This window comes from Dermacentor albipictus, chromosome 1 (genome assembly GCF_038994185.2).
Source record: "Dermacentor albipictus isolate Rhodes 1998 colony chromosome 1, USDA_Dalb.pri_finalv2, whole genome shotgun sequence".
NCBI lineage: Eukaryota > Metazoa > Arthropoda > Arachnida > Ixodida > Ixodidae > Dermacentor > Dermacentor albipictus.
In genome coordinates, this window is record NC_091821.1 from 430,256,943 (window position 1) to 430,283,232 (window position 26,290).

At 46.1% G+C, this 26,290-nt stretch overlaps 1 protein-coding gene across 1 annotated transcript; it reads left to right on the top strand.

The window, feature by feature from the left end:
* The first annotated feature begins 3,073 nt into the window (after nucleotides 1-3,073).
* On the top strand, nucleotides 3,074-25,767 carry LOC135907810 (cytochrome P450 3A24-like). The gene is made up of 10 exons (XM_065439563.2): nucleotides 3,074-3,195; nucleotides 7,216-7,465; nucleotides 8,000-8,130; nucleotides 10,436-10,496; nucleotides 13,093-13,162; nucleotides 20,327-20,435; nucleotides 20,500-20,588; nucleotides 21,567-21,707; nucleotides 24,179-24,344; nucleotides 25,598-25,767. The coding sequence occupies exons 1-10, from the start codon at nucleotides 3,076-3,078 to the stop codon at nucleotides 25,673-25,675; spliced, it is 1,215 nt and encodes a 404-aa protein (XP_065295635.2). The 5' UTR covers nucleotides 3,074-3,075; the 3' UTR covers nucleotides 25,676-25,767.
* The last annotated feature ends 523 nt before the right edge of the window (nucleotides 25,768-26,290 follow it).

The window sequence follows — 26,290 nt, forward strand, 5'->3', positions numbered from 1 at the left end:
TAGAATTTCGGTTTCATTCACCTATTTTTGAATGGTAACATGTCGTTTTACTGAGACGAGACTAAACACTATCAAGATCGACTGATGGGGCGATGTTCGCGAATGTGAAGGGAAGTATTGATTGATTCATGGTATTTCATAACGATATAAGGTGGAAGGGAGAACCCCCTTTTAGCTGTCTTCTCTAGTGAAGTTGAAGGAGGAAAAGGGTCGCTTGCTGGCAATTGGCCCTATCGTTACGAAAGTTGCCGGCAATTGTACCGTCCGAGCACCCACTATGAAACGCGGCACGGTCTAAAATCCGCCACATTGCATCTGGTAATGTAACAGCACCCGGTAAAATAAGGAAGGTTCACAGAGGGCGAAATAGATGGCGCACCATCCATTCCACAGTGATTCGCACGGCTCGCAATTGACACTCGAACCCCTTATCCCGGAGGCACTTGAGAAGGATCCGAAGGACCTCTCTCCTAAATATCCAGTGACCTCGCGGGAACACGATGTCACCTAGACAACGTAACGCGTGATGACAAACTGAAGCAAGAAGTCAACTTTGTATCTGATCATCGATGTATGACCGGGCGCATGCGTGCCCAGTTTCGTACGTATAAGTTGACGCCTTGCTTCAAATAAATCAGTTGTAAGTTCAGCGCCGCGTTTGTCTCCTCCTCTGTCTGGTCCTGTCGTCTAGCGCTGTTTGAATTTTATTGTTACCATGGAACACCAACTCGCCCAATCCGCTGCACTTAAGCTATAGTTGAGGGTATGACACATTCATACCAGCCGTTAATTTTTGTGTGCAATGTGTTTATACCTGTAATCTGCTAACTAGCGCAACTTTCGAGGTATGCAACCTTGAAATATGCTGCAACATGGATGTTCCAGTCGGTAGTCTCTTAAAAGTGCGCCTCCAAACACTCGGGAGGATATAGACTAGCTAGAGCGCCGAGGCACATTTTAGCAGATTTTGGGGACGAATATCTGGAAAGCTTGTCGAGGCACGCTCGAGACTGACTACTACTATGCGCAGGAGCACCGTAGTGTTGAAACCAGGTGTTCCGAAGGTGTGCAAGTGGAACGTTGCAACAGACGCCGTTCGTGGGGCCCTCGAGGATGTCGCTGATGTAGCATTGCGTAGTTAGTGTGTTCTCAAAAAAGATGGGTCCGATTACGGTGCCATCAAAAATACCGCACCGCACATTAAACGGCCACTGGTATTGGTGTCGTGTTTCTGCCAGTCAGTGGGGATTCCTATCACTCCAGTATTGCGCGTTGGGAAGATTAACTTGTGCGTTTCTGGAGAAATTAGCCTCATACGTCCGAAGTACGCGAGTAAGAAAGTCCAGTTCTTGTTCACACTTCGTGAAAATCCAATTGGCAAAGTCAAGTCTGCTTTCAAAATCTCAGGCTTCAAGTTTTTGAGGAAGATGTGCATGGTAGGGGTGCATATGATCTTTTTTTTAAAATCCTCCACGCTTATGACCCTGAGGTACCGGCCTCTGCACTCGCATCGCGCACACTACCATGAGCGTTGGCGGTAAAGAATGCCAAAACATCCATCTCTGCTTCTTGAACTACCACCACAGCCTGTGTCGCTTTCTAGTGAAGCGACGCGTCTCACAAATGACTTCGTACGTTTTAAGTATTGTTGACGGACTAGGGCGTCCTCCACGATGCCACATTGGGAAAAGCCTGGCTGCCTTCCTCTTGTAGCCGTACGCCGCCCCCAGATCCAGTATCATTTTAGCTATCTGATCATTCGTTAAGGACATGACTATTTTCTTGAAGGGTGCCTAGCGTGGTACCATTGAGATCTCCCGTTATCTACGCACTGACACGTCAAGCAAGAATGATTTACGTAATTGGCAACAGCATATATACTGGTCCTACAGATCCGCCAAAATTAAACGCCTCAGACGGTCATAGCCTCTGCAGGGTTTATTTCTATTGCTAAAGGGAACTAAAGGAACATACGTTTTGGGCGCGCCTATCTACAGAGCAAGATGAGTGCGCAAAATTACGGTCCCAAGTACGCCGTCATTGTTTCCCGATTTCTAAATCCCCCCTCCCACCCTACGGCTCCGCTACGCTTATGAATGCGTCAGCGGCGTGTTCGCATGGTGCCGCGACCATCACATAGCGTGAAACCCGGTATTGAGCTGCCGTCTATAGTAAAGCCGTGCATCTGTGGCTATTCTCTTGGGAGCGATTGAGCAGCTGCGTGCGAGCGCATATCTATTTCATATTTTGGATGTATCATGCACGTTTGTTTTTTCTCGGAAAAACCAACGAGGAAAAGCTGAGAACGGAACAAATGTTCGATTCGGAGGTTATTTGAGGTGCCTTACAACTTTGTAATGGATATGTTCTAGATTAAAGCAATAATTAAGAAGTTCACGAATTAAATGTAATTATTTCAATGATAGTTCGTGATGAAAAAAATACTGACTGTAAGTACACACGACTATGGCTACTATGCAATGGATACGATTTCTCTAGAGCTGTATTTTGTTTAAAACCTTGGTCCAAGTTAACTGGGACATCCAGTATAGACATGCCAAGGGCCTTATTCGCATATATAGGATGGGAGGGTCAAGTGTGCGGCGCGTGGTGTTGATTGGCGAGTTGGCTTTGACGTGCGCACGTGAAGTAGTCGCCGAGGAGGTAGTGCGCATTTCGCCGGCTGAAACACCTCCTTCCCGACTCCCAAAGCGCGCGATTCAATAGAGACACTAGCCATACGTGCCACACAATGCAGGCCGCACTTCCGTGTAAATGGTCTACTTACAATGCCTAATGGCATGTGTTAGTACTTGTAGCTTGCACAGGCATGCGCTTAGACGGGACAAACGAAAGTAGACACAAGACAACCCTTGAAACTATTAGGCTTTAATTGATTTTGTCTGCTTTGTTTTGTCCCAAATAATGTGAGTGCTCGTGGAACTTTCACTTACAATGCAGTACTGGTCATAAGAAATATTTCAAGCTGATGGTTTTTTTTTCGGAGAGCAGTTGCTGCGTGAAAAAAAAAAACCGCCTCTACATTGAAGCGTCTGTGCCTGTTCACAGAACATCATGGGCGTCTTGCCTGCACCCGTAAATCCGGAATCGCTGGTGGTAGTGGCATCCGCCCACCGCTGGAGGCCCCTGAGGAAAGCAATCACTCCAGCATTCACGGCGAGCAAGATGACGCAGGTACGTGTCTTAACAATGGCAATTTCCGCGCTCCTGTGTATTACAGCAAAGCTATATATTTCTACCATCCAAGGAAATTTTGGTATCGTTGTTGTAAGCCAGAAAACACCCCAAACGTGGGCCGATTACGAAGATAGTGCAATGTTGGGCCGACCCACAGTGAAGGGGACGTTTGCCATTAAAGGGCTCACATACACAGCTTCGCCGGTCATCCTTCTTCACAGAGTGGAAGGGCACTGAGTTTTTCTTTAAAGCGAAGCTTTGCGAACTTCGCCAGCTTTCGTGACCGTGAGCGCTGCGGCCTGGCTATTTCCTTGCCGAACAGGTCACCAAATCACAGCGGATCACGCGCGCCGCTGGGTTCCTTGCCTCACCACCAGATGGCACTCTCCTCGGCGCATCCGAAGGAAGCATACCGGCAAATATGTGACCGTTATAATAAGTAGCATGGCAACAAAGAACTTTCAAGGAAAAGTCAGGGAGGTGGACGAAAGCTTATGGGTGGTGGCAATGGAAAAGAAACCTGCGATGAGTAACCACTTATCAGGAGAAAAGCGAAAGCAGGAAAGAAACAACTTATGGTAAATCAAATAAAAGCTCTATATTTTGAGGCGAGATCAGGATACCTTTGAACGCGTACTTATAAAGCGAGGTACACGTAGGAAGCAAAAGCATGTTCCTGCTGCGGTAAAGCTAAGGAAGCGACGCAAGAAGATATTAGCATGCGAATGTATCTGCCCAGTTGTCGAATTAGGCTCCTCTGACTGCGTTGAAGCCCTTGGATTCGGCGATAGCAGGGAGAAAGTAAACGTGTCCGCAATAGAGATTAGTAAGGGGCGGTTGGGAATTCAGTGACAGAAAAGTAGGGAGACGACAAACAACGGAGGCGTGCGAAAACAAAATTACCATTAGTGGTTGATGTAGTTGGATGCTAGAAATTTTTTAGTTTTTTCTTTGTATCTATAAAGATAGGTAGGTCATTAGGCAAAATAATAACAATGGCTTGGTGGCGCAAAGGCCCCACCTCAAAGGGGACGATCATAGATAGCATCCACGGGGAATGAATGAAAAAGAATCAGGAAGCTAGCCTGCACGCTTGCACGGCTGTACGGTAATGAGGAAGTCAACGTTTCTTGAGGACAGCACGGATTCGAAAGCGCTACACTTGTATGCACATGCTGCCTCTGAAATAATGCGTTCAAGACGTCCGTCGTAGTCGCTAGTGCTCGCCAGGTAGCTCGATATAGTTTGTGTGCACGCACGCCCGCGCTTGTACTGTACGTTTGTGTGTGTGCGTGTGTGTGCGCGCACACGTGTTTGCGCGTGAGTGCATGCGTGCGTGCACTCGTGTTTCGACTCTATGCGCTCACAGATTCGAACTCGTTGAATCTAGTAGCATTAGTCTTAATTGCGAAGCATTTGTTGCCCCATTCTAGGCACGTTGCAATAGGTAGGTTCCTGTATAGCCTCCGTTCAGGCTTCTTGGATAAACAGAAATGCGTGAGCGATGCTCGGATGGAATCTCTGTCTTAGAGCACAGCAGGCCGCTGCTCTTACCCTGCGATTGTGGCCTGCAGGGAGCCTACTGGAACACCGGCCTAATGGTTAGAGCATGGGGCCATGGTTTGGGTATATGCCAGAATTGCACGCATATTTCTCTCCTGTCAGAGCCAACTAGCTCGTTGGGGAATTTGGTCGCGTGCGTCAGGTGTTATCTACTGTTAGTCGTTCCTTAGCACAGCTAGCGTTGCGAGACGTTCTGTTAACTGCACAGCGCTCGGGATAGGCCCACATTATCCACTCCTTTCCACACAGCTGCTAACGTTACGTAAAATCTGTGTCACATTACAGACTTCTAGCTTTTGTGTCAACTAGTGAAACTTCACGGTATGCCAGGCTACCGGAGACCTGAACTGCAGCAATAGTGCTCGCAGCGACATCTTGTACCCGAGTGCTCTCGCCGCAGAAAAGTAAGCACCCTTCCTGGTGACATACAAGAGTCAATAACCCTTCCGAACCACCTCTGGACATTGCGGAGACGTGGCGTTGCGCACAGCCCGATCGCCAACTTCGCCACTTGGCGGGCCCCGAACCATGCAAATGCAGATGCCTCCACACGAATTTACCAAGGCTCGATGCTGTCCTTCTACCCTCCGGCGGACGCAGACTAACAATGCTGTCGCTGGCAAAAACTGCCCTCCTCAGTAACCTCGGGGAGTCGGCGAGCCATCTGGACCCGGGGCGGCTTGCACGAACATTTAATAACGAAAATATTAACGAATTTACGAAGGCGTTTTTTAAATATTCCATAGACAAAGCCTAGTCCGAACAAGAACGCGTTCTTAAGTTCGTTATTATTTTCGTTATTAGGAAGCTTTAGCTCGGGCCCAACTCCAACGCGGCCTGTTCAAATACATGTAAAATACAAAACCGCTTTTCTGAGATAACCGCAGGACCGATTTGACTGACATTTGTTGCATTTCAGAGAGAAAGTTAATTCTAGTTAATGTTGGAAGCAGAATTTTGATTTGGGGCCTGAATTTTGTGAAAGGTGTTTTCAAAAATTAGAAAGTTACCAAGAAATAGACGCACAAGTTTATCAATTTATATCTCTGCATCACAAACAGATATCGCGGTTCTGTAAACGCCATCCATTAGATCACTTAAATCGAAAAAATTCTGTATGTCAATATATATGTTATGTGAATTTGTTGCGTTGTGTACAATGGTTCTGCAAAAGCTTTATTTCCACATTACTGATATTTCTTAGATTCATGTGTAACATACAAATTTTGTCCGCTTTCTACGTACTATCAGATGCCATTGACAGAATTGTGATGTCATTTTTCCTTGCTGAGTTAGAGAGTTGTAAGCTTGATAGTGTCGTCTTGTGAGAATGTTCTATTTTTGCCAATTTTGAATAAAAAATTGGCAATCTAAATAGGAAATTGGAAAGAAACCATCACTACATTTGACATTTTTCTTTTAAATGCAACAAACCTCGTGAAATTCGGTGCAGTGGTTGCCGAGGAAAACGAATTTTCATTTCACGCGTATTTAGACAGGAGCATCCGAGCTAAAGCTTCCTCTTAAACGATCGTGCAAGCCGCCCCTGGTCATCTACGTAGCGCCCGTCCACGGCGTCCATACAAGCTGGGAACAACGCGCCGTTTACCGTGGAGGTACTCTTCTCTTGCCGATGTCAGGAACGGGGCTACCCGGACACCGGGAGCACCGCGCCTTCTACCCTGTTGGAGTGGTTCTCTCTGTCCGCCAAACACCGAGAGCGCGAATGCTTTGCGGCACTGGCAGTCTTTCCTGGCCTACTTGCGCAACCCAGAGGAACCAGAAGGTTTCTCCGGTGAGGACCTCGCGCTTCTTGGTCTTCGACCGCTGCTGCCCGGGAAGAGGACGTATAGGAACATCTACAGCAGTGTTCCCTACGGGAAGGCGTACACCTGCTGAAGGCGGACCAAATACGTATAAAGAAAAGAATACATGTCACCGACAATTTACAGCCAGCAACTAAGTGAAATGTGTCTCGCTCATAAGGAATGCCTCCGGTCTCGCAGAAAGCCCGTCACCCGTGTAACACGATAACAAGAAAAAAATAATGATAAAGCACCACTAGACGACAGATTTTACACAACCGCTGAGCTACAAACTTCAGTTTCAGTTAAACGAGTTTGAGAAATGCATGAATAAGAATACGGAATGTTATACAAGGAATAAAAGACTACCGCGGAAACGAACATTAGCGCATTTATTTCTGGGGCAGGTTGCGATAACGAAGGGCTTGTGTTTTGCGTGGTGTCCAGAAAGTACGTTAAAAAAGGATCCAAGTTCGAAGGCGTGTACTTAATATCTTAGTCTTACACAGATTTAAAGAAAACAGGTAAGAGGTAAAGATTTCTTTCTTTGTTGAACAAGCTTAATGAAAGCTCTCTTCTGCAAATAAAGAGGAATAGAAGAACTGCGTTATTAGCGAATAAAGATATTAAAACATGTATTTTATCGCAGGCGTTCAATGTCTTTGCAACCTCCAGCGAGGCACTGGCGGACATTGTCGGAAGGCAAAGCTCTGTCGACAGATCAGTGGATGCTATGCTGCTGTTGCGGCGATATGCCTTGGACACGATTCTCAAGGCCGGCTTCGGCATCGACGTGGGCGTGCAGAAAGCCGAACCTGGTGGGTTTTGGGACAAGCTCGCCGTTGGAAGTGCCCGACTGTTGGATTCAATCGGGCTGCAAGGAATCACGCTAATAGCAAGTATGAAAAAATATTTAACATATATATGCATATATATATTAGAATATACAAACCCGCTATAAAGAACAATACTTGTACGCTGCATTCACGAGTAGAGAATTCTCGTCAAGCCTGCAAATGAACTGCTTTTTGATTCAGTGCCCCGAATTTACCTATCTAGCTTCCAAAAGTGCGTTTCAATTTTGGTAAATTCCGGAAATTCGTGGACGTATCTCCAACGAATAGACCTGGAGTAGGGCTTATATGCAACAATAAGGCGATGGACAAGTGCCAGAAGGTGATCTTTTGTCTTTCTATATGTAGATGTAGCCATGATTTTGATGGCACTTTCGCTATCATGGTCTAACCGTCTCACGAAGCGGCTATCACCTAAATTAGCAGACACGAATTTCTCCAAACATTCTCGTTTTTAGTGCGTTTTCAAAACCATCTTTCCAAATAGTATGCCCCCCGAAACTTTGTTTTCAAAGCATTTGACGTTCTTCCAGAATCGTGGGGAATAAGTGATGTATAACCTGCTAATCTGTTATTCAGATTGTCTACCAGAACTTCAGCCCCTTTTTATGTGGCTGACGGCAATTACTGCATGGTGCACGGATAAGTTCATCGCTTTAGTCGAGGAGCTGGTGAAACCAGTCATTGAGCGGCGCCGGGGGATGAAGTCGGTGAGAGCGCCATTTATTTCATTTGATTCTTCGTCCGTTGATGTGGCTGAAAGTTTGCCAGCGAATTAGAATGGAGGCTGCTCTGAAGCGCGTCGTTACAGATTTGGTGTGCTTGGCTACACTTTAATTATTTAGGGGATAACACTCAAAACGTCACAGTATTGCCTGAAATGCAAGCCATCGTTTGCGATAGCAAATGAGTAGACAGCTATACGAAGTAAGGGTAGTAGTTCTATCAGCCCTATAAACTTGCAAGCATTCGCTTACTAAGCATGGTATCAGTGCCAACCGGCAAACATGGACACATTGCACTCGATGTGCGCGGGCATTCGCTCTCAAAACGCTGGCGTGAGGAAGCGCGGCAGCAGCAGCGAGCGAAGTGATCTTTAGGCTCCGTATTTCTTCCACGCAAACAGAGTGCCGAGAACGCAACACGCACAAAGGTATGGGCTGGGATTCGATCCCGCGAATTCGTGCTCAGTACCCCAACACCATAGCCTGTGAGCAACCACGGCGGGTAAGCTCGCTGAATCAGGCCCTTAACATGTGTTCACTGATAACGCTGTGTTAGCGAAAAATGCTTTGTCGAGATGTGTTATTGCTGCTGTGTTAAGGTTAATCGAGGGCTGGCTGACACACGTGGAACCGTTTTTGTGAATGTGGAAAGGCTCTACAACCTCCCTAGTTGTCCTGTCTCGCTGCCGAAAGGGGACAATTGTGTCGCGTAGAACGACCTTACATCCGAATTGTCGGCAGGGAAGGGCAAGACGCGAATATGATGACCCTTTTAGGGAGCTGTCGTGCTCTCTGAGCCTAATGTTTAGGTAGCGGCCTGTCTGTCCGATGTACTTATGTCAACATAAAGGGAGCAATGAGGTAAAGAACATTGAATGCACAATTAGCGAAGTTTCTGTTGTCTCATGGTGCATTGAGCTTCTTTCGCCTTCCCTTTCCTACCCACGCGCTTATGAAATAGCACCTAGCTTGTTCTGAGTAGTTAAAGGAACGTCAAAATTATATTGGGACGCCATGTTTTTTAGGCGATGCGAAAGCTCATGAATATAAGGCACCACCGCATACTTATTTCTGTTCTCAACCTTTTCCTTTGGTGCGCGCTTCGCTCCCACCTTGATGGCCTTGAAGCGCTTCAAGCTGGTTGTTGTAATAAAAGTCTCGGGGTAACCTGGTTCATGAAGTTTTTTTACCTGACTTTTCATGCCCTGTTTTACGAGATCTTGCCAAAATTTTGTCACCACCGAGCGGACGCAGGAAAAAGTGGTGCTATTCTTGACAAGTTTCGAATGGCACGAACGAAAGCTTAGGAGGACTTTAGCAGAACGGGGCATGTACTTCTAGCATAAGTGTTATCCCCCAAGCACAAGTTGGAGGTCTAGGAACGGGATATTTTTTATCTTTCGGGGTCTCAAACCAAAAGTTCAACCCTAGTGTCCTTGCTAGCCCTTGCTCTTTGAACACCCTTCTGCCACCTATTGCATGAAATTGATCTCATTATCAAATATTAGATAGTAATGTGCGTACCTCAAGAACTTGTGAGCCAAACCATCCAAGTTCTTCCCTATGGCTTCGTCCACCTTAGCCAAGAAAATCAAGTAGGCAGTCTCACAAATTCTCCCAAATTTCAGTTCTTATGGACATATATCACGTAGGACTTTTTGTGATCACATTTTAGCTTTGCACTTAAAAGAGTATATCTGTTTCTTTTTCGTTTCGTTACAAATAAAAAAATTAATGCGGCAACTCCAGCCGGTAGCGGCTGAACAAGGATGTTTTTCTCGAATGACTTTCAACAACACAGTAAGGGCGGATGTATCGACATAGATCAGCAAAACAGATGTGTGTGTATGCATGTCCTGACGTTCGGAATTGTGAGAGTTTTTTATTGTTATTGCAGGCTGCATATATCTTTTGGTATGCTGCTTGAGAACTTCGCATTTCTTTAGCAATAGCAATCAGTTTCAGTTCTTGAACCTCAGAAGCTATTTCGACGCAGAACAAATACCACGAAACAAAATATGTAATTCAGTACCATAATAAAACTCCGCCAAAGCGTATCAGTTCAGTGCGAATATTGGTCAGTAGTACAAAGAATTTGACGCAAGCACCTCGATCAGTCGAATTGAAAAGGATGGAGGCGCACCGATAAGTTCAGGCATGACAGCAATACACTTCTAAGTTTAGTGCTTCTTCAGTTAGCCATATCGCAACTATTGTCCGTTCGCGTCTAGATCCACTTATGCCAATGATACGCTAGGCCACCCTGGATTTTATATTTATTTTCTTTCAGAACAAGGCATGTGACATCCTTCAGGTTCTCCTTAAGAGCGAAGACGTGGATGCCGCTATAGGTATGTTTGTAAATATATGTAAACCGAGATGTTTTGAATGCATGTGTAAGATTTTTTACCTTGTGTATACTATCTTTTATGTTCCCCTTAATAACGATGTTTTCAGTGTGCGGTATATAGATCCATTTACAATTTTCTTTTCATGGCGAGAATAACTCAACCACATCCGGAGAATTTCTGTAGGAACGTGACTGAAGTTTATGTGGTGGCTGAGTAAGATAGGAAGCAAATAACCTCGAGCGTAACCATAAAATATAAATATTATAATTTAGTAATTATTGTTTCTTTTCACAACGCGACAAATTGTCTCAGTTTAAGATCTTCACCAGACTGCAACTGTCGTGACGAAAAAAATGTTTGCTACCTTGATCACTTAAATGTTATCTGTCTACGTTAAAGTAACCATACCAAAGAATTCCCTACAGGCAAACCACGGCTAATCCACGATAACTTCGTGAACATGTCGCAACATTACTAAAGCTAGGTACCAAGGTAAACATCGGGACTGACACATTTATCGCAAAATGCCTTGTATGGTAATTGAGCAGGTTTGCACATTTTGTACTGGCTATCTGACGATCGTGAAATGTTATCGGCAATCTAGACCACCGTGGTGTGTTCGAATAAAGTTTTTATTGCGATAGCAGTTGTGTAGACACTCCAGGTGCATTTCTGCCGTCGCCGTCGCCGTGATGTTGTGTATAATGTCCAAGGGCGATAAAATCGTCGCCGTGCGCAGTATAGTGTATGTGTGAGTGAAAGCTTGCGAGGTCGAGCCGGTGAACGTGGCTCAATCTCGCGGGCACGAGCGAGTTAGGCCGGGTGGAAGCGTCCCCCCCCCCCCTTTCGTGCGCGAGGCACGGGGGTGCGGCGAGGGAGGCGTTCTCTTTCGGCTGCTTACGGCTCAGCCGTGCGGACGCCTTATCTTGAAAGCGGTCTGCCACGTGGCCAAAGGGCGCGCCCGCGCGTGCCTAATCTTCAAAACGATCTGCGTTCATTGCAGAGTGCGCATTGTGCCGGTGGCTTCGTATGAGCTGCGCTTTCGACGCTTCGTTCGCGTTAAAGCGAGCGATGCACAATGGTAAACTGGCTCGCTGCTGCCGCGCTTACTCACTCCAGCGTTTTGAAAGCTTGTTTCCGCGGTCATCGGCTGAGATGTGTTCAGGTTTGCTTGTGCGCGCGTGACACCGTGCTTGTTAATTAGTATGCCTATGTTCACAACTTTATCGGCGAATAAAACTAATATCATTACTTAGTATAGCTGTTCACTGATTTGCCATCGAAATCGGTGCTTCGCCATTCGAGCGAAAGTGCGAGCTTTCTTTTTTTACAAGTACGCAGAAACATAACTGGCGAATGTGCGGGCTTATGGTTGCGTTCCTCTCAATTTCTTGGCGTTCGGGGTCTTCTTGGAGCCTTAAGTGGATTATTGAATTAGAACCGTGACTTCGGTCGTAAGGTCTAGAAGCGTGAGCAAAATTTTTTACTCTGATTAATAATAAGACGTTTACAAGTAGTGAATACGACCAATTTTTTCTCACTAATTTTCCTCGAGCGCTCTAAAGAATTCCAGCAGTCTCTGAAAACCTAAGGGCAAATATAGTGTACAATTAGGTGCTTTCAGTACGAAAAAAATATTTTTATTATATTGCTTGGACTAAATTTCTTCCTCGCTCGGCAATCTTTTAGGAGCCTTTCTGGTGATTTCGGATTACTTAAAGAGAGCCATCCGTGCGTGCTCCCAAATTTAGCTGGTCACTCCCGTGCTTCCACAAAATACGTAAGCCTTTGTGCTCCCTCATACATTTCTTTGCACTGGATACATTGTAGTCCGATACTTGCAACAGTCTCTTGAACTTTCCATCCTAAAAATTCTGGCAGAACCGCCAAAGAACATCGTCAAAGTCAGCGATAAATCTTCCCGATTACCCTGCGGCGTCTCCCGTGCGGCGTTCCTTATGTGGAGATATTGAGGCCTGGTGTTCACCAACATCATCATTCTCCTCTTCCTGTGTGCATAACATAATCGCCTGTGCCTACCAGTCACGTGGTTTGCTTTTTTTCTTGCTTGTCTGTGCACGCTTCTTTACTCTCCTTCTCCTCCTCCGCACTTGTGCTTCCTCTCAGCTTCTTCACACGCCTTCACTGTTTTTAGCACCAGCGTGTTAGATCGCCGTCCGCCAACCATGCACACCTGAGGAAGTAACTAAAGAAACATATTACTCGGATACAGCATATTTTGTTGCCGTATCGTAGCGGAAGCTCCTTGTTCTAAAATGATTAATACAGTTAATAGCAAAAATATATTCACACAAGTTGCACAGGGAACTAAAGATAAATACAATACAAGGTGTTGCTTAGTCTGTGCATGGCTGTTTAGTTGTTTAGGCTCAAGAAATATTTCGTCTTTTTCAGTTGTTTAGACTTTCGTTTGTTTAACAACATTGTAAACATTTTCTTGCTTTAAAGGCTTTAAAACAACATTAATTTCCATATACCGCATTTTCCCACTGCACTCACTTGGTCTTTTTAAATATTTTCTCGTGTAATAGAAATCCTGGCTTGCTGGTGTTTTCTTTTTTTCCTCCTTTTTCAGGCAATCAAGTTCATAGCCGCCTGTCTAAGGTAGAGATTTTGGTCAATGCGTGCGTTTTAGTCTCTGCCGGGTAAGTCGCTTTTCGTTGCTGTAGCAATTATATGTACACTTAAACCGAATTTTAGGGTGGCCGTCGCCGCCCTACGGCTCCCCATCTGTTTAGGTATAAGTATGCTACTTGCTTATCCATGCCGTACATGCACGTTATATTGCTACACTGTTCAATAGCTAAAGTCCCACTTACCAGGTCTTACAGCCTTGACTAAATCATTCCTCAGAAACTTGTGATTGCAGCCCACAAACCACTGCCATGAAACAAAAAATATTGAAACGTGCGAGCGGAGTTTGGCTGAACAGGAGAACGAAGCTGGGCTGACTCGCGTGCGGCGCTGTGAACAGCTTTCGCTGAGCGATACCGTCGCATTCTTGAACTTGTTAATAAACGCGATCCATCGTCACAATTGTGGTGGAAAGTGCGGGGTAAGCCAGGTAACAACAGTACGAGCTTAACCGCAGCCGTCGAATTGCGGGCTTGGCACCACTACCTCAAGAAATGAGCTCGAATGGAGACACCCCGCAACCATCAGCGAGGGCATCTCCTTGCCAATACAGGAAGCCGCGGACCTTCGCAGAAAACCTGGCAAAGACGTGCATGAATGGCTCAGCCACGATCAGCGGTGAGCCGACCCACCAGTTGGAATACCGCTAGCCAGTTGTTTAACGTCGGTTTGCTCCTTGATTGCAGTACGTTGGTATGGTTTGACAACCATGAAGACACTTTGACAACCTGGTAACTATTTGTGGAGGAAATTAAGAAACGCTTTGGATACCCAGTAACGAAGCAAAAATGTGCGGAGCAGATGCTCTCGCAGAGAGCTCAAGTCACCGGGGAGACTTGCAGAGCGTACATTGGAGAGATACTGAAGTTTTGCAAGTCGGTGGATTACCCACATGGAGAACGAAGACAAGGTGGGCCATATTCTTAAAGGTATTGCCGAGGATGTTTATTACTTCCTCATTGGCAAGGAGACTCGATAATCAGTAGCTGACTTGATTAATCACTGTCGAACCTTCGCGACCCTTACAAGAAGTCGCATCACTTCGAAGTTTGGACGGCTGGCCAACGTAACGACGGCCACCCCCGTCAATACATGCCATGATTCACTACCTGCCGATCTTTCCTCCACCATTCGTCTTACTGAACGCGAGGAACTAGGTCACGATGTTTCTGTTCTTGTGCGAGCTTCACACGCAGTCTGATATACCATCCACAACTAGCAATGCTGCAAGTTTCGAGGAGCGCAGCTACTCCAACCGCGGGCCTCGCTAAGGATTTAGCTACCAATGGGCTCTAACGTCGATCCGCCTTATGCACCCCGTGACGGTTGCAGGTACAACAGCCGACCGTCTTCTTTTGTTCCAGACTGGAAACAGTGTGTCGAGTACATACACAACACTACTTTTCGGATCCCGCGTGAACGCGTGCTACCAATGCGATATTCTTCGACACATAGCCCGGCTCATCCCTACATGACGTCGCCCACGTACGCCGTATTTCGAGCCATGTGCGGCAATCCTACGGCAAATCCAACGGCGCAATCGCGCCTACTGGCCTTCGGATCCAACCGCACCGCAGCTCCTGTTCCGACAGAACAACCATAGTGACTCCCCCACCTCTCTGAGAAGCCCCACGCCGCCTATTGCGCGCCAGAGACGGTCACCATCGCCACGGCCCCGTCCGCGGCTTTCATCTCTGCCACCGGAAACTAGCCTGCGTGGCCCATGAAAGTCAGGACGCTGGACGTACCGCACTGCAAAAAAGTATGCCTTTACCAGTTTCGATCCTTCAAAACAATGTTCATGTGCTTGTTCAGCATGTTCGCACAATGGCTTTGATAGACACCAGAGCAAGCGTTTCGGTAAGATGTTTAGTTTTCAAAGAACGAGTTCGTAAAGTTATGCTTTATTGGGACAAATCTACTAGCTTTCGAGCATACCAAAGAAAGACGTGCACCGAGAATGTAAACCTTATTAAAAGACATTTCGGCTTCTATACGAAAGCCTTGTTCACAATGGGGCGAAAAAGGGTGAAGTGCCTGTTTAAATAGGGTTTAGCATGTGGCGCATGGCACCACGCATAAGACGCGGGGAGGGTTCATTCGTCTTGTCTTTTAAGAAGTTTTATTTGGTCGGTGTACGTCTTTCTTTGTCATTTCTCATCCCACCCAGACGGGCATCCGTCAATCTCTCGATTATACCTTTCGAGCAGTGAGCGGCGTGGCTTTGTGTGCAGTCGTTGCATGCACCGTGTCTGTTTGTGTTGCTGGTAAGGCTTTCAAGGCAGAATTTGCAGTACTTGCTCATTCCACGCCGAACGTTATCCTTGGCGTCGACTTTTTGCAAGAGTTTCGTTGCGACTATGGACTGCGGAGCAGGTGAAGAGTTCTGTTGTCCGCAGTGGTCCAACAGCCTCCCTGTCGAAGCGACCGCCTTCTTGTAGTGAAAGATTCGGTTCTTACAACTTGGTCCGCCTCCAGCGTGCTAGTTATTGCTTCGACAACCGACCTGGTTGCAGGTTCATTTTGCATTAAGCCGTTTCCCTTACCTAGTGCGAAGAAAAATATGTTCGTGCATCGCTGCCTTCTATCGCTTACTGGCGGAAAATCACAACTATAGTTGGTGAACTGTACATCCAAGTCAGTTAAGCTCCCGGAGGGTATGCGCCTTGCCCTATTTGAAAAGGAGTGCGGCGTCTGCATTGGAGTCCTAAGAGACAGCGCTAAGTCTGACCCTGCTGATGTCTCTGTTAAAGAATCGGAGTACTTAAAAATTATCAGCAACTCACTTCCTTCGCAGAAGCGCAGAGCCTTAGTTACATTGTTGGCCAGACACGCTCAATTATGTGATTTTGCAGAGAAGGCCCACGGAACAAAGGAACCGACCTCACGCACTCGTCACAAGATTGACAAATATCTGCGCATCCTCTCCGACAGAAGTCGTACCGAGCTTCCGCTTCCGAGCGCAAAGTCATTGCAGAGCAAGTCAACGATGTGCTAACCACCAGCGTTATTCAAGAATCGTCGAGTCTCTGGGCTGCACCTGTTATCTTGGTTAAGAAAAAAACTCACCGCCCCTTCCAGTCCGTGAAGATGGTCGACCAGCGAAGCTGTGCTACTTACACCGAGTGTTACACCATGCAGTGGAGCATTAGTGCAATGTTGTATTCGTTGATGGTAAGCGCTTCGTTTAAACTCGGCATTACGACGACGAGTCCGTTCACGAGCCAACTCTCGCTGATGCTCGTGGTAGGCAGTTTCTTCCTCACGAGTACGCACAACTATTGTCTTCCCATAATTTTAGTTAGGATGAAGTGTGCGGAACTACTAATCGAAAGCTCTGTGTACTGAGCGCAAGGCTGTTATGATTGGCCTGCGGGGATGGCGTCCTTCAGAGAAGCGACCTTAAAACCCTTCCTAGCCGCTGCGACGAGTGGCTTTGAAGAGCCAACAATGCGCGTCTTCGGAGAACTGGCGACGCCAGCAATGTTAACCGACGATGCACCACCATTCGGAGAACTGGAGACCACCACAAAGTTAATCAACCATGTCTCTCCTTCGGAGATTTGGTGACGCCAGCAAGGCGAGCCACGTTCGGCGGACCGAGCATTGTTACTTGATTCGCTGTTGCCTTCGCGGTTTACTTGGAGCAAGGGGACTCCTTGAAAAGGAGGTTCTGCGGTGAGTTTTCGCGGGCCCCAGAATTCATAACAGTCTGCTGACTGTCGTGGCGGCTACCTGAGAAGTCAGCTCTGGAATCAAGAGGCACCAGCTGGGGTCAAGCGTGGCAACCCGTGTCTACGAGAACCCGCTCACCTCAGTGTGGTCAGTGCGACCAAAGTGTGGAAGAGAGTCTGTGAACCCTCCGTCTCAAAGGCGGGTCGACTACGCCACCAACGACGACTTTGGATGGTCCGAATGGACGGAGGTTGAACGGTAGTTTTCCCTCACCTAGGGATCTAGGGAGGACAGAGGGTTTTTGAGCAGCCGTTTTGTCGGCTTCTAGTGGTGCTGCGTGCTCGAGTGTTGTGTGCTTCGTGCTTCGTCCTTTGTGCTCCAACTGGAAGTCATGCTAGGCTGATGAAACGTACCTCCGGTCGCAATGTAAATACTGTAAATAACTTCCGTACTACTAGTTCTCGATGGGACCAAGTTCCTCGCTACAACCCCGTCCCAAGCGTGGGTGAGTCGGACGACGGCATGGGCCAGGTACCACTTATTTCATGCCCGACTAAACCCGTACAACTGGTAGCCAGCGATGGGAAGTTCCTCCCTACAACAACGTCTAAACCTTACAACTGGTTGCCAGCGGTAGGATTGTTCTGCAACTCTTACAAGCCCCACCACTGGAGATGCGGGCGCTGCAATTGTTTTGACTATTGGTTGGATTAGTTCGACGACTGACGTGGCTGCCCGCCCTTGCTTGCGCAAGCAGTGCCGGCAGCCACGCGCTCCTAGATCGCGTTTTAATCATTGAGCACTGTTCGTTGGCCGGTAACCGCCAGCATAACGTTCGTTTCTTTCGCGGCAGGGTAGAATCAATCGTCGATAAATTCTATGCCGATTTGACTCGATCGCCGAAAATGCACCGTTTGATAACCGTATAAGATTTGCGTATCCTCTTTTTCCCATCTCCTGATAGGTCACGAAGCCCGTATTTAGCGAAGTCCGATAACGACGGCCCAGGGTCCGCATAAACAGCTTCACGGTAAAAGGACGAGTCATGGAGGTTCTGTGTTGGCTATCGGCGTCTCAACTCCATAACAAAGAAGGACGTCTACCCACTTCCTCGCATCAATGACGCCATCGATTGACTACACTCGACGTCTTATTTTTGCCTGTGCAGGCTTGGGATCCGGGTATTGGCAAATTCCAATAGATCCGACTGACAAAGGAAACAAAGATTTTGCAACGCCAGACTGTTTGTATTTATTTTGTGTTATGGCGTTCGGTTTGTGTAAAGCCCCGGCAACGTTTTTTAGGGAAAGAGTTGCTGGGTCTCAAATCGGAAATCTGTTTATGCAACCTGGACGATGTGGTGAACTTTCGGCGAACATTCGAGGAACATAACCATCGCCTTCATCTTGTTTCCAACCTGTCCTGAAAGAAGCGCACTGACAATGAAATCCAAAAAGTGTCATTTTCGAGAACGAGAAACACTGTTTCTGGGACACCTTGTGGACAAAAATGTCACTTGACCGGAACCGCAGAATGTCGCCGCTGTCAGCAACTTCAATAAGCCTCAATCTCTTCGTTACCAACTTAGCTTCCTTGGCCTACGCTCATGCTTGCGTCGCTTTATTCCGAATTTTGCTGATAGGGCACAGCCACTTACTGACTTGCTGCAAAAGAAATGTGCCTTTCCACTGGACACCGGATTGTGACTCTGTATTTACGCCGCTAAAGCTCATACTGACATCGGCCCGGTGCTGCGCTAATTTGATTCTTCCGCTCCTACAGAAATTGATACCGATGCCAGCGGAATCGGCCTCGGCGCAGTGCTCGTCCGACGCCATGACAATGCTGAACACGTGGTTGCATATGCAAGCCGTTCATTAAGCAAGGCATAGCGCAACTACACTGTGATAGAACAGGAGTGCCTGGCAGTCATTTTCGCCGTTCACAAGTTTTACCCATACGTCTGCGCCTGTTGTTTCTCACTCATCACCGACCAATACTCTTTCTGTTGGCTGGTGGGCCTACGTCACCCCTCTGGCCCGCCTACGCGATGAGCCCTGAGCTTACAAGAGTTTGACTTTGTAGTACCCTACAAAATCGGCAACGGCCACGCAGACGCTGACTGCTTATCGCGCCTACCTCTACCTACGACTGAGTGCGACGCTGATAACTTCGATCACAATATCGACGCTATCGATGCCCCGTTCCCTGATCTTTGACATTGCGGAAGGCTCAACATGACGACCGTGGCTTAGATCCTCTATTCGCCTCTGCGAATGAGCTAGCCAACTCAAGCTGTTTTGTAGTCCACGAGGACATCATAAAAAACTGCGAAACAATAGTAGTGCTCTAACCTGGATGATTTTAGTGAAGCGTCTCTTTACGGGCTGCGTAGTGATGTTTGCGCGATGCCATTACAGAACATACATGGCGTGTTGAAGCTTTTAATGGTGCCAAACATTTTGCTGCACCCGCTTATGCCACGTCCGCGTTAGTGGACTCATGCTTGTTTAGAACATTGTTCAAGAAGTTCAAGCTCAGTGCTAAAACCTTGCTATCGCAATCATTGCTTCGCCCTTCAGGTGAAACTGCCATTTTTTTAAATGAATTATACCACCGGAACATTACCGCGTAATTTGTAGACAGCTGGACCACCTCTGTAATGTAACTTCTGAAATCTCAGTTCTTTTGCTTATCCACAACATAAAATATATTGCTGCACAATGGCTTATTTATCATGCATTTCAAAAGTTATCTGTATAGCTCTCTGCATATGCACATAGGTTGAAATATTGAACTGTGTCCGATAGTCAAATAGCTTTGCTTGCAGATATATAGAGCGTGCATTTCGCCCAACAAGATTACTTGACTTTGATACGGGGAAGCGACAGTTGGTTGTCCGTAGGCGCTTATAAGCAGCTGTACACGACCCTAATATAAATTTGTCTAAAATTCGAAAGATCAAAAGTATGCAAGCCCAATGCCCACAAATCCGTTACTTTGTGTAACACTTTAATGTTTTATGAACTGCATAGGCTATAGCACCTGAAATCGACGAACTTGATGTCTGCGTTAGAGAACTTTCGTCCATTTGTTATGACGTTTACGAATGTTTCGTGAAAAGTCTTCGTTACAAATAAGTGGTATATTCCAGAGCGATGAATAAGCCCAATTTATCAGTTTTCTACGTTTCAGATTTCCTAATAGGTCAAGCTTATAGAATTGTGGTGACGCCATGTTGTTGAGAGACTGGGTGGTGAACATCACTTGCAAGTTTTTTTTTTTTACCTTGCGATTTTGAACAAGTTTTCTAACAAATTATTTGCCTTTTGCAAAACACTACTTCCAGGAATCGGTAGGCATTGATTTTCTTTTTGTTTTCGTTAAAACAAACGTCGTTCTAGTCAATGCAGTGGATGCAGAAAAAAAATATTTCTGCTTTCTCAAGTATTTGGACAAGACCTCCCGAGCTAAAGCTTCCTCTTAACTGCAATTTTCAGGTTAGACAGCACGGTTCACACAGTTGTCTCTACTCTGTACTGCGTGGCCACACACATGGACATCCAAGAAAGATTGAGAAAAGAAATTCACGATATACTGAAGGACGAGGTAACCTGGATGGTGGTTCTCTTTCAAGGTGTCCGTGTGATCTCGATTACTTGTATTCCTGCAGGGTCAGCTTACCTATCACGCTGTCGGACGAATGAAATACCTCGGCATGGTGGTCAAGGAATCGATGCGCCTGTATTCTCAAAACGTTGGGTAAGCGATGATATACTGCCTTGCTTGATAAAAATGTCTGATGCGCGAACTAGGTTGTGGTGCACGTCTTGACCGCTGTAACAGCAAATGGAATTTGTACCGCATTTTCAGTACACCTTTTTTCCTTAACCTTGACACCAGGCTGCACGCAGAAATGTGGTGTTGGGAACAAGTAACACAATTCGGCACTGCACATCACGCCATCAAAAAGAAGGTGCGCACCGCAAATTAGATGAACAGAAACTCAGAGTCGCTGTTCTCTGGCGACGCAGTTCCAAATTCCGAGTTGATGGATTGACTCAGGTACTGATTGATTTCATAATACTAAGAATTTCGCCATCTTCAATGGCTGGTTCTCCGGCCCACATATTTTGATTGTCGAATTTTCAAGCAGAAATGACATGGGGGCAAACGACGAAACGGAATAAACCCGACTCACGCATAAAAGCAAGCATTAAGCATATGAGGGCATGTTGTACGCATGGGAACATTTCAAACCTTGTTACATGCGGAACAAAGTGATAGTGGTGATTAGCCTTCTTAAGGTACTTCTTTTAATTATCAGCGAATAATTGCAAGATGTTCCCAATGCTTTCTACGTGTTTGCAAATAAGCATACGTGCAAGCTCAGTCGTTACTGCAAGATACCGCGCAGCCTTTACAGCGTAGCTTAGATTTAAACACGCACAATTGTATCCTGTATGTTGGATGCTGTTTTTTTTTCTCGAACCAATTGGCTCTCGTGTACAAAACCACAAATGCCTCCATGCCATAGACTCTATGGTACACGAAAGAAACTATGTCTATCGATAAATATAGCGTTGCGATTCCCAAATTCGCCCATTAGCGTAAGTAGCTGCGTTAGAAAGAACACTCAAACTTGAATTTATGTACCTCATTGGCATATTTGTGAATTAAACTTTCTTTTTCGATGTATATACGGCTAGTTGTCTTTCTAATTCATTTTGTTGCACCCAGGTTTGTTGCAAGACGTGCGGTTTCCGACTACACGTACAAAGACCTTTTAATACCAAAAGGTGTCAGCATAGTAGCTGCTGCGAGCTGCCTCAACGTTGATCCAGATATATGGAGTGATCCAACTGTGTTTGACCCCGAGAGGTAAACAAATATCTGAGTGCTGGCACAGCACTAAATGTGTCAATTAGAAAAGGCTTAAAATTCTTAAAAGTACCATGCTGCTTTGTGCTATAAATTAAAAAAAAATATAAGACGCCATACATGTTGCGTCTTTTAAGTCACTAATGACGCACAATTTTATGGAATGTATTTATGCTTTAAATTTGCACGGTTCTGTTTCGGCATGCGTGCTCGTGTTTACGCGCGTTTTTATTTTATCTCAATTTGCTCCCTCGTTGTTATACGTCATCATATATTATGATGTACATACATGATGTAGCATACATAATACATGCATGATGTAGCATACCAAGCCTATATGTAGGCATAACCTTGCCTGTTAAGATAAACATTTTTTCTCTCGACATCCCCTTGTATGCTCAACTTAAACAATTCCTGCTAAAACAACTCAAGGGCCCTACAATAAAACTGAAGAAACAGTACCTACAATGGTTATTGCTTTTTTGCTGCATTTCTTGCATACATTGCACACACATATCATCTCGACAAATCTTTCTCTCTCTTTTTTTTTCGTAACGACTGAAAATCCTGTATCCTACTCCGTAGTCCTGTCATATTACAATAAATGCTATTCCGTAACGACAGAAATTTCTATTATGAACCTGCCTTCTTTTTAGGACAAAGCTAGTTCTTCTGTGACACTTTTTTTTTTCTTTTGGGAGACTCCCCAAGAACCTTTTTCAAATGGTCCATTCTGCGTGATAGGATGCAAGCTTTTGAAATACCTCTGGTCTTACTTATGTGATTGCGGACGTTCTTGTTAATCAGTGACGCCGCTTTCTAGCCAACTTCACCGATGGTCTCCGCTGCAAAATAGGAGCGGCGCTATAATGTTTCAAATCTTGAATGCTAATAAAATGCATCGTAAATAGATTCCATGATTTCCTATTTGAAAGTTTCCAATATTAAAAAAAAAACGTTATCACTGCAGGCATGCTACTTTAATAGAGAAAGGCCTTCGGCGACGAAGGCCCACTCGAGGTCGTTAACCGCTGCCTCAGATATTAAGCAAAAAAGAAAACCGTAGCTCACTCGTGAAGCTTACTCTATGTCATTTGTGCACTTGAAATGTCTATTTACACAATGGTGCAGTTTGAAATAATTTTACTTAGCGTTTCATTGGTTCCGGACATCTTTTCTGAAGACCCCAATGGCCACATGTCTTATGACGAGCTGCCTCGCTCTAAAAAAAAAATGGAAATAAAGACGCGAAGGTTGCACTGAAATCTCCACGTCAAACGGCGTCATTCACCAAGATCACAATAGATGGCGGCGCCGTTAAGGCTACACACTCCTCTCCTCCTTCGAAATAAAGAAAGCAAGAAAAACTTCGTCAAACCTCGTAGCATGTGCGAAGCGGCGATCTATAAGAAAAAAAACTGGCTGTGGCTTAGCTAAGGTTAAGCCCAGGATGCGAAGCATACTAGCCTTTATTTTAACGCGACAGCGTTAAGGAGCTCGTGTCGCAGAAAAGCCGGTGTCGTTGGCGTCGGCTCAGGCGTGCGGCGCTTGCTCAGGCGCACATTTCGTTGTCGCGCCGAACGCTGCGTTGCTCGACGCTCACCGCGTCCGATGCGGGTCGCGTAGTCGCTGCGCCGTAGCAAAGCCACCTAGAAACAGTCTCTGTAGCACGCCGCAACCTTCACTTCTCATTCCAACGAGCAGCTCTGTCTCCAGGAGGCATCTCACCTCGTGAGTGTCTAGCAGAGGCAAGCGCAGCTGCTTATATACCGCCGCGACGCCGCGAGCGACGGCGCGAGTTGGAGCCCCGTTTCTCCTCTGTCGTGACGTCACGGCGTCACGTGGTCAGCCTGGAAGGCGACGCCGCGAGCGACGGCGCGAGTTAGAGCCCCATTTCTCCTCTGTCGTGACGTCACGGTGTCACGTGGTATTGAAGGCGACACCGCCGCGCCTGAGGAGCTGGGTTGAGCTCTAGTAATATGCTTCGCATAAAAAAGCTTACGTCAACGGCAAGCACAGTGCGCAAAAAACTTCCGAACTAGCGATGGCGCTCCATTCGTCCTTTCAGTCGTAGTTGTAATTAGTCGAAAATAACATTTTCTTTCATCCGTCGTTCATTTATAATAAATTAATTGAGAGACATTCTAGATTCACACGTCGGCGGACCATCACACGTTTTCGGCTTCAGTCCTCCGAGGCAGAAATCGCGGACATTTCCGAAAATATTGCGTAAATAAAATCGTTCGTGGAATTTATTATTCGAATGAAGTACAGTCTTGGTTATAGTGTCACATTGTAGTGTTCATTCATAGCGTGGTAGTAAGGGTCTTAATCATTTTTCAGATTATAACGCAATGTGAATTGGTGTCGCATTCATTGTCTTATGTAAACATTCGCTTTGATAGCTGCTAGACACAAACAATGGATTCCTCGTGAATATTTCATCTTTCTTCTTTTTTCTTTAATAACAGATTTAGCGATGAGAACAAGGCTGGCATCAACCCCGTTTCTTACCTGGCTTTTGGATGCGGTCCACGTAACTGTGTAGGCCAAGCGTTCGGCACTCTGAACGTCAAAACAGTTATCGCCACGTTACTTTCAAGATACCGAGTACGTATGGACGAAGAACGTCACAAGGTGCGCAGCATGCATTCGTGTCTATACTTACCGCTGGATTCGGTATTGCTGCCTCGTCTTGTTACGCTTCACTTCACATTAAAAGTGATGAGCATTTCAACTAGGTTCGCAGTTTCGCTAAAAGTCAGAGCCAGTGAGAAAGATGCATATTGTTAGGTTATACGCAGCTGAGAGATTCGCACGAGGAAGCAAGGGAAAAGAAAAGAAACTGCACAGCGGCGGTGCAGAGACTAACCTCGATCAGAAATATAAAAAGAATGCGCGATGGACACAAAACGAGACTCTATATGCTGTAGTTTGCGCTTACCAAGTTACGCGCACCAATACAGGGTAAGCAGGATATTCTTCAAGCAAATAATCTCGGCATGGCAGTAGAGAGTAAAACGGCGAGTTGGTTAACGTTCGTTATAACGGCATCGTTAATGGGACGGCGACGTCGACAATATTCAATTTCCGTATTTTTTAAAAACTTGTTTGGTAGCGAAATCAGCCTTCTTGAAATGTTTGGGCAGTATGAAGGTGCGTAAGAAGGCGCACATAGTTCTATATATTTTGAGATTGCAGTAAACTGTCAGTTTTTAGTTCAGCGTTTGTCCTGTGTTTGTATTCTTTGTGTCACCGTCCCATTAGCGCTGCGGCTATACTGAATCTCTAGATTCAATGGCGCCGAGCCACGCCGTTCAAGGATTCGTAAAGCTGGATAAATAGTCAGTTTCAACGGCGCAGTTTAAAGGGTAGCGATGAGAGCACGCTTAGTAAGGCAGAGATATGTATTCAAGAGTCCTATGAGCGCTTGCGACGCTTTGCTTCGCTTTCATGAAGTGCGTTCTTTTGCTACAGACCAACAGCGCTGTTTTGTGAAAACTCGTAGCTTGTACCGAAATCTGTACGATGTGGTTGCAGAACATCTCGTTTGCATCAGACCATGCTTATGGTCGTCCTCGCATTATACGCAACTGCTCTTTGCTCTGTCGGCTCTGCGTAATTCGTGAGAAGGCACCTATACAAAGGAGCACCGAGATGGAATAAATGTACGGTTCATACAAAGTGAGTGCATGTATTGAGCGAAACGCGCCCGGTTTACGCTTATACAGAAGATCACTTGAAGGTATTGTGACTTCCAAACAAGCGGCAATCAATGGTTTTTAGACATGCTGTCGCTATATATAGAAGAATCGCCATGCCGAAACAATAGGGCACAGGTATCAGCTGCTGTTGACTATGTTAAGCTCTTCCATTTCTGTTTTCTTCAGGAAGGTCTGCAGTTCAGGAGCAATTTCATCACCTCATGCCTGCCGCGCTCCGTGTGGTTGAAGTTTGAGAACGCTTAACCATTGGATTCTCTTACCCAAAAGCCGCATGGCCAGCACTGGGGCTGTATAAGCTAATAAACCAGATATTTTCATGTTGAATAAACATTACTTAACGATTTGCCGTGTCTTATTACCAGCAGCCTATTAGGGTACTCCACATATGTAGACCACTACTAGACATACGTAGATAATCGTAGCACAGGCACTCAGCTTAACTATTCGTCAACTCTTTCCATTGAGTTCAACATATTTCCAAATGGTGCTGAGCTTTTCTCCGTGACCTGTACACAATCACCAAGTGACCTGTACACAATCATCATCATCAGCAGCAGCGGCAGCAGCCTATTCTATGTCCACTGCTGCAGAGAAGGCCTCGCCCTGTCACCTCCAGTTACTCCTGTCCCGTGCTAAACGATTCCAGCCAGCGCCTGCGAATTTCTTACATGTATCACCCCACCTAGTTTTCTGCCGTCTTCGACTGCTCTTGCCTTCTCTTGCCACCTATTCTGTAAGCCTAATGGTCCACCAGTCATCTAACCTACGCATGACATGACATGCGCAGCTCCATTCCTTTCTCTTAATGTCAATTCGAATATCGGCTATCCCTGTTTGCTCTCTGATCCACAGCGCTAT